This window comes from Phyllostomus hastatus, unplaced genomic scaffold (genome assembly GCF_019186645.2).
Source record: "Phyllostomus hastatus isolate PE091 unplaced genomic scaffold, TTU_PhHast_1.1 phas_scaffold_216, whole genome shotgun sequence".
Classification (NCBI taxonomy): Eukaryota; Metazoa; Chordata; class Mammalia; order Chiroptera; family Phyllostomidae; genus Phyllostomus; species Phyllostomus hastatus.
In genome coordinates this window covers 9,102,068-9,110,833 of record NW_025334018.1, presented here as the reverse complement: position 1 = coordinate 9,110,833, position 8,766 = coordinate 9,102,068, and the positions used below count along the sequence as shown (strand labels likewise).

The following is an 8,766-nucleotide window of genomic DNA, read 5'->3' as shown; positions in this document are numbered from 1 at the left end:
ACCCTGGAGAAAAAGAGTAAATTGAACCCAAAGTAAATAAAAGGAAGCAAATAATTAAAAGAAACTGATGAAATCGAAAATTAACAGACCATACAGAAATAAATACAAAGGTAAATTTGTCTGTACCTCATGCACAAAACTTAATTTCAGGCAGATTCTATCTACGCCAGAACCATAAACACTTTAGAAGAAAAGATTAGGAGAGTAGTTAAGGAACTAAAAATCAGAACAATCAGAACACAGTCGCTTCTGGAGTAGAGCGGGGCATGAGGGCGGGCTTTGACAGGAGAGGGGCAGGAAAGAACCTTCTGGGATGCAGGAAGTGTTCCCTGTCCCGTTTGGTGTGGTGGTTACATGGGTGAGCAGAATTGTCCAGGTGCATTGAACTGACACTGAAGACCTGGACGTTTGAACACATGTAACTTACATCCAAGCTGAAGCCGAGGGGGGCAGTGTCCCGAGGAGCTTGTGGGCATGGAGTCTGAGCTGCCCTAAGGCGTGGGCTTCAGAGCATCCACGGCATTTTCAGTTAGGAACCTGCCTGGGGTGGTTTTGCAACCCAAAATGTGAGTCAAATGCAAATCATTGTTAAAGAGCCGTGTGACCCACAACTAGACTCTGACTCTCATGCTACAGGCCAGAGAAGCAGGTAGTTATCACCAGATAACCCCCGGAGCTTCCCAGGATGGGGGGATCAAAACTGACCTTCTGGATATATTGGGTGGGAAAGAAAGTCCCCTCCCATAGAACATGATGACGGGAGCTGCCACCATCACATATTTCTCGACTGTGCAAGGTGGCAGAATTTCAAACCACACTCTGAGCGGGAGACAGTGGACCAGAGGGGCTCCCCGCCACCGCCCCCCACCCGGGTGTATGCACTTCACAAGGTGAAAGATCCCCATTGTGTGGGGACGGCTCCTCGCCCAGCTTAAATTCACAGACTGTGGATCCCCAACAGCCGGCACCGCCTCCAGCTATTTGCTGCGGGTGGAACCAAGGATCTTCCTTATGCTGTGGCCTTGAAGGTTGCTTTCTTTTCCTGGACTTTGGAAGAGAGATATGAGCTGGAGTTTCTTACGCCATGGGAGGGGGGATCCTGGGACGGGATTGAGCAATGAATATGCAGTCGAGTCCAAGGTGAAGAGGCCTAGCCAGGGGGGTCAGCACATAAAGCTCCAGCCTCGCCTGGTGCCATGGACACCAGCACAGGCTCTCCCCGCTGGCGTTCAGCCACCTCACAGGTTAGAGGTTTTGAAATTTTCTCTCAACGGCTCCTGGGTGTGGGGGGTGGGTTTTGCAAACATGGAAGTAGAGGGAACAGAATAGATTTTGGTGAACCTGTAACCGCTTGGCATCTGGTGTTGTCCCTCTTTGGGGTGGCCCTCTTCACCAATCCATTTCCCCATGTTTTCTGGTTTCTGGAGAGTACTTCTTGGTCCCCAGGTGTGGCCATGGCTGGGTGGAGCTGCCTTGTGACCGGCGCTGGAGGCTTTCTGGGTCAGAGGATCGTCCACCTGTTGGCGGAGGAGAAAGAGCTACAGGAGATCCGAGCGCTGGACAAAGTTTTCAGACCCAAGCTGCGTGAGGAATTTTCCAGTAAGTGGACTTGAGTCATGGGTTTGGAGCTCCATCCTGAACCCTGTGTGGGGATGGGGAGGGGGTCCTTCTCTAGCGAATTAAGTAACTCGGTAGGCAATCAAAGCTAATCCCTTGTGCAAAAGAAAGGAAATTGCAGATGGTGCAGTAGCAGAGATGCTGGGCTGCGCTGGGCTGCGTCAGGAGACTGAACGCCGGCCCTGACCCACACGAGGCGTCTAGGACCCTTTCCTTCTCAGCCACAAAATCACATATTGGCTCCCTCCCATGTCAACAACTCATCAATGCTCTGAAACGTTTGACCTGGCAATTACTGCGAAACATCTACAGAGGGCAGGCGCGCACCAGGAACCTGGAGACCCCACGGGGGTGGAGGGGGTTCCCTGCTCCTTGTTACTTCCCTGGCCTTTTTGTGGCCTCACTCAGCATCTCCAGTGAAGGAGAAGTAAACAGAAGTGAAGGTGAAGCTGAGTGTGTGAGAGTGTGACAGTGAGAGTGAGAATTAGAGAGAGTGAGAGAGAGTAAGGGGGAGGGTGTGACAATAAGAATGGGGGTAGAGAACAGAGGGGGTGCCCAAGAGCACAGGGCGGGAGCCAGGGACACAGTGCCAGGCTGTACAAGTGAGACACACCTTTGTGGACGCCCTGCTCCTCTTTCTTTGACCATATTCTCTGTTCCTCACCACCGCGAGGGCAGGGGCTGCAGACGCTGCTGTCAGCAGCTCCCTGCCTTTCCCCCCAGATTGCTGCCCCTGATACAAATGCAAAAGCTGGACTTATTGTGCATTTTCCAACCTGCTTCACCCTCTAAATCCTGCAAACAATCCTGTGAGGAAAGCAGAAAAGGGGGGCACCCCATCTGGACAATGAAGAGATCAAGGTCCACAAGGATAAAGCCTTGTCAGAGACCCCTGGTTACTGAGTGCCGGAGCTCGGACTAGCACCGTATTACAGGGGCCCAGGTCACGTGGCTCCAGGGCTGTCTCTTGGCCAAGTGAGTTCCCCCTCGGTGTCCCCAGACCCATTCCCTGTCCCCTAGCCCCTGTCCCTGCAGACCGGGTGTCTACATGCTGCCCAGGAGACCCGGTCCCCGAGCAGAGCCCCCGTCTGCCCCCCCAGACTGTGCCCAGAACTCCGCTCCTCCTTCCTCTTCTCTGACCTCTGCAAAGGCCCTGCTTCCCCCACCCTCTGCTTCAACCCTGTCTCCCTCCAAGAAACCAATTCACAGTAATAAACATCAGACGTTTGCAGTCCTTGCCGCTCAGCAACATTTGCGATCTGAGGGCTGGCTCTCAGAAGGGCATCGGCTAGGTAGGGCACAGGTGGCAAACACAAGGCCCACGGGCTGAATCCGGCCCTCCACCTTGTTTTACCCGGCCCAGCACCTTGTTCCTACCCAGTGGCAGCGCCAAGCTCTCACTTAACTGTTGAGGAGTAGTTACAGTTATCCAGTCCTAAAATTACCTTCAGACCTTTGAAGGCAGCCTCGAGGCTGATGTGGCCCCCCGTGAAAACGAGTTTGACACCCCTGCCTGACACTGATTCTGTGCTTGCTACTTTCTACTCAATTTTCACGGCTTTCCGATTCCCCTTCACAGCTATCTCCTGAGACAGGTATTCTAATTTCCACCTTCCAGGTGAGGAAACTGGGGCCCGGGCAGCACAGGGGCAGGTCTAAGTCACACTTGTAGTGACAACTCAGCCTGCCCCCTGCCACCCAGGGCAGGCCTGGCACATTTCTGGGGCCGAGGAAGAAGTCTATTGAACTAAAATTGGTGGTGGGGGCCAGAGAACAGTGGGAGAGAAATTCAGAGGGAAAAATTCAGGGCCGGAGGATCTCCTTCCTGGGTTACAGCTGGGAACAACCATCTGCCCCCCTGAAGTCTGCCGAGTTTGCTCTGCCCCCCAGAAGGCCCCAGAGTAGGGGGAAGGCAGGGGAGAAGCTGCTAGAAGTCAGCCTGAGAGTAGCATCTTCCCTGATTATGTCCCCTGCCTCTGCCCTCCCTTCCTCCGCCTCTCTGCCACTCCAATGCTGCTGACCTCAGCAGACTGGGTCAAAAACCTCAATGTGTCTCTGGGGAGGTGGAGATGGGGGCGGGGGAGAGGGGAGGTGGGAAAGGGAGCGGAGGTGGTCGTGGAGAAGTCTGAAGCCAAGTGAGGAGGAGCTCCTACCCACCCCCCTAGCCTGCAGAGATGCAGAGAAACCAGGCCAGGGCGCTGGGGAAGCCGCGGTGGTGGAACCCTGGCTCCCGGCACTTGGCCAGACCGAACACGCAGCTGCTTCTGCTGCGTGGGCTGGATGGGAGGGAGGCTCACAGAAAAGCTCCCAAGCAAACCTGTGGTTAAAAGCACAGACGCTGCTGCCTGGATTCAAGGTTAGCTCTGCCATTTTCCAGCTGTGGGACCTTGATCAAGTTAACTTCTGGTATGCTCTGAATGTTTGTGTCCAATGTGATGGTGTTAGGAGGTGGGGCTTTGGGGGGTGGTTAAGTCAGGAGGGTAGAACCCTCATGAATGGGACTAGCGTTTCTACAAAAGAGACCCCAGAAAGATCGCTCACCCTTCCATCATGGGAGGACACAGCCAGACGGCACCAGCTGTGGGGCAGAAAGAGAGCTCTCACCAGAACGCCACCACGCTGGTGCCTTGAATTTGGACTTGCAGGCTCCAGAACCCACAGTAAATAGATTGCTAATGTTTTCAAACTCCCCAGCTGCGGTATTTTGTTGCAGCTGCCTGAACAGACTGAGACAGTCCCTCTGTGCCTGTGTCTGTCCTAGTCTTCAAAGGAGGACACTGTCACTCATCCCGTAGGGTTAAGAAGAGCAAATGAGTGAACGTGCCAAACACTCAGCACAGTGCCTGGCGCAGAAATAACTCATAAGGACTCTCTATAGGGGCCACCTGACGTCACATTGGGGAACTGTTACTTTAGCCCAGGGGTGTCAAACTCATTTTCACCCGGGGCCATATCAGCCTCAAGATTGCTTTCAAAGAGCCAAATGTAATTTCAACTCCTTAAAGGGAAGGAGCAGCTACATGTATACAGTCCTAAAATTACATTCGGCCCTTTGAAGGCAACCGCAAGGCTGATGTGGCCCTCGGTGAGCATGAGTTTGACACCCCCGTCTTACACCCTCCACACCAACCCACTGCGGCCAGGGCACACTTCCTGCACCACTTGTTCCTCCCACGGAACGTGCCTCCTTCCCCCCTCCCCCAACCTGCCTGTCCTTGTGAAGACCTGGGTCAAATGCCACCTTTATCAGGAAACTCCCAGATCCAGAAAGCCCTCCAGTGACTGACGGGTGTTCACACAGAGCTCCAGAGCAAGGTCAAGCTGACCTTGCTGGAAGGAGACATTCTGGATGAACAGTTCGTGAAGAGAGCCTGCCAGGGCACCGCAGCAGTCATTCACGCCGCCTCTGTCATTGACGTCCTTAATGCCATTCCACGAGAGGTCGTGATGAACATCAATCTGAAAGGTACAGTATTCCAGGGAGAAGACGGAGGAGGGTGGGCAAGTGAGGCAGAAAACAGGACAAGGGAGGGAGGAGCAGCCCCCATCACCGAGCCCACAATGAGCTCTGCGCTGTTGCTGTGCACTTCCCACAGAGAGACTCACGGCTGTTATGCTCAGGTTCTTAGAAGAAAACATGGGGGCCGAGAGAGGCTAAGTAACTTGCATGGCCCCTGCGGTCAGAGAGGGAGAGCTGGAGCTTAAACCCACAGCTGTGTGACTCTAAAGGCCACCGAAGCTCTTTCTACTGACACCCCCATCAGATGTGGACTAGACTCCAACCTCATACTCTTAATACTCGGCCACCTCCCCTGGGCAGGAACCAGGCCTCACAGGTGCTTCCTCTGTCATCCGTTTAGCCCTTCTATGTGGCTCCACAGGGGTGGCCGCACAGAAAGGCCAAGAAAGAACTAAGAGGTCTGTGATGAGGTGGCTCCAAGTCAGCTGCGAGCGTTGGGCCGCAGCTCTGGGCGGGTCCCCTCCTGGCAGGGCCTCCTGCACAGGGCAGAGCTGGCTCACAGTGGTCCGGTACTACACAGTTACCCAGCGCTTGACTTCCTGTAGTATTTTCTTAACAGTAGTGGCACCCCATTATCCAAAATACCGTCTCTTCATCTCACTACCAGGTCTACTGTTAGACCAGTTCCTTAACCAGGCGTGCAGAGTACGCCTTAGGTCCTCAAACCTTAAATGCTTGGTGGCTCTTTCAGAATTGTGGCTTTCCAATCTACTTTAAGTCTACATGCATTTGCTCAAGGGTTTAGCTTCAGTCCCTTATTAGCTGGTCAGGTTATAACATCCCTCTGACCCCTGGGAGGCCAGTCTCTCCAGGACCACAGCACCCTGCCCCCTAACCCTTCTGTCTTCCATGCCCTGCACTCCAAAATTAGTCTACTCAGAGACCTCTTTTCTAAAGCAATTTATCGCTTTGGGTCTCCAGCCAAAAGCAGCACAATCTCAAAAAAGACCCCTTTGGGTTTCTACTTAGCCACACCCCTAGCCACCCCCACCGCAAGGAGGGTGCTGAGAGGAACCAGTGTCTCGAGTTTGGTCCCCCTCTCACAGTTCCTGCTCTTCACGCTCCCAGCAAAAGGAGGCTTGAAATCCCTGGGAACTGTTAGGAGGCATCGGTTGACTAAAAACAACATCACTCCCAGGTTTAGAAAATACTTCACCATGATCGTCATTTCCCTCTCTGCAGGTAAATTAGCTCAAATATTCTCTGCCTCTAGATTTAACTTTTTTTAAAAATGAGGCTGTGTCTCCCAAAAGTCAAGTCGTATAATGACCTTAAAAGGGATTTTTTTAATGCAAAAAAAAATAAAAATGATGATTTGTGCCAGAAATCTCTTGTAGGGAAAGAGCTCTGGATTACTTCCATGAGCTACGGTTTTCTACCCAGTTGAAGGGATCCTACCAGATCCTCCTGTTATAAATATTGCCGCCAGGGGGCGGACTCGTTCCGATTCTCCACCAGGCTCTACAGGCCAGGCGGGGCAGAATTCTGCAATGCTAAGTAGAGGCAGGGTTTATCGCCCTCACTTTTCAAATCTAGGTAAATGGAGTCACAGACAGAATTAGGAGTGACCTTTGTAGGGAACACACAAATGGGAACAGAATCAGGATCTCCAGCTTCTCCTCAGAACCCACTAATTTGCTCAGTGACTCTCAAAGAAAGGTCCTTATGACTACATTTTTATTGGTCCTTAAATAAAGAGAACAATGCAGACAATTCAAGATACGCATACATCTAAGAGTGTGTATTACCTATAAACAATTGTGCGTGTGTGTGTGTGTTTGAAATGAGTCCTTCAACTGTTCTCCTTTGCCTAACAGCTAGGACTGTCCATATTCTGAGAGTATAGCCTCCTAATTTTTTTTTAAAGTTAAAGCAGCCTGTCATTAATGAGGCAATGGGGATAAAAAATGACCATTTTTAAACCTCCATAGTCAGGAAAATATAAAGTGGCAACCCTATGTCCTTTTCCAGAAATAGAAGTATGCACACAGGCCCATGGAATCCAAAAGCCTAGAAATGTTTACTCTCCAGAACTCCATGTCGGGCTCTTTTTATTTTAGCATTTTTCCGTGGTGTTAGCACGGTCAGCTCTCAGCCAGAGACAGGGAAAATCTCACTGGTGGTCTGCACGAACGCCCTCCTGTGGGGGTGGGGGTGGGGGTGGGGGGGACGTGGTCTGTGGCCATGGGTCCGTTGGGCTACTCCCTGACACTGACCGAGCGCTCACTGCGGGCAGGTACCCAGATCCTGCTGGAGGCCTGTGCCCAGGCTAGCGTGCCGATCTTCATTTACACCAGCACCATAGAGGTGGCGGGGCCCAACTCCTACAGGGAGATCATCCAGAACGCCCGCGAAGAAGAGCACCTCGAAACAACGTGGTCAGCCGCATACCCATACAGCAAAAAGCTTGCCGAGAGGGCCGTGCTGGCAGCGAATGGGTGGGCTCTTAAAAATGGTGGCACCTTGTACACTTGTGCCTTACGGCCCACATATATCTACGGGGAAGGAAGCCCCTTTCTGTACGGCTACATTGACCAGGCCCTGAAGAACAACGGCATCTTGTCACACAACAGCAAGTTCTCCATTGCCAACCCCGTCTATGTCGGCAACGTGGCCTGGGCCCACATTCTGGCTTTGAGGGCCCTGCAGGACCCCAAGAAAGCCCCAAACATCCAAGGACAGTTCTACTACATCTCAGACGACACACCTCACCAAAGCTATGATCACCTCAATTACAATCTGAGCAAAGAATGGGGCTTCTGCCTTGATTCCAGAATGAGCCTTCCTATATGGCTGACGTATTGGCTTGGCTTCTTGCTGGAAATAGTGAGCTTCCTGCTCAGTCCATTTTACAGGTATCGGCCTCCCTTCAACCGCCACTTAGTGACCTTGTGGAATAGTGTGTTCACCTTCTCCTATAAGAAAGCCCAGCAAGATCTGGGGTATGAGCCACTCTTCAGCTGGGAGAAAGCCAAGCAGAAAACGATGGAGTGGGTGGGCACCTTGGTGGAGCAGCACAAGCAAGGCCTGAAAACTAAGACTCACTGAAGCGCGTGACGAGGGCGTGGATGTGGGCATTGTTCGGGGATGACTGTCAAGCTCTCCCCCTATGGCAGCGTACAGAAAGTAACTTGGGCCCAGGTCCTGCTGCATCCTTTCTACAAGATGGCCGTTTCATTGTCTTCCTCGTACCACTCGTCACTGGCCCACCCAGAAGCTTTCTGCCCAGCCCACCCTGCAGAAGACACACAAGGAGGTTTGCTGCAGCTGCTGATCCCAAAGTCTCGGTGGCTGGTTCTGAGCTATTTGGGCCTCTTCTCATTCAAGCTTTTGCCCATTAGTTCTACTTCCTTTGTTAATTGCAAAATCTTCTTAAAATTCCTATTCCTTTATACAGCTCAATGAAAAGAATAATAAATGTTTTCATGCCTAATTTGAAGGAAGTTGTGGTTTATGTCTTCCTCCTTTCACCTCTATCTCTAGGTATCACCATCTCCTATTGGAAAAGCTGCATGAAACTGGGTTGGGCAGAAGGTTCTGGAAGGGGGAACTAAGATCCACTAAGCACCTACTATGTTTCATGCCTGAAACATATATCTGACATATCTCACCACCTTTAATCCTCACCA

General features: G+C 52.0%; 1 protein-coding gene across 1 annotated transcript; it reads left to right on the top strand.

The window, feature by feature from the left end:
• Nucleotides 1–1,355: 1,355 nt before the first annotated feature.
• On the top strand, nt 1,356–8,393 carry HSD3B2 (hydroxy-delta-5-steroid dehydrogenase, 3 beta- and steroid delta-isomerase 2). The gene is made up of 3 exons (XM_045816833.1): nt 1,356–1,599; nt 4,919–5,083; nt 7,374–8,393. The coding sequence occupies exons 1-3, from the start codon at nt 1,455–1,457 to the stop codon at nt 8,183–8,185; spliced, it is 1,122 nt and encodes a 373-aa protein (XP_045672789.1). The 5' UTR covers nt 1,356–1,454; the 3' UTR covers nt 8,186–8,393.
• Nucleotides 8,394–8,766: the final 373 nt, after the last annotated feature.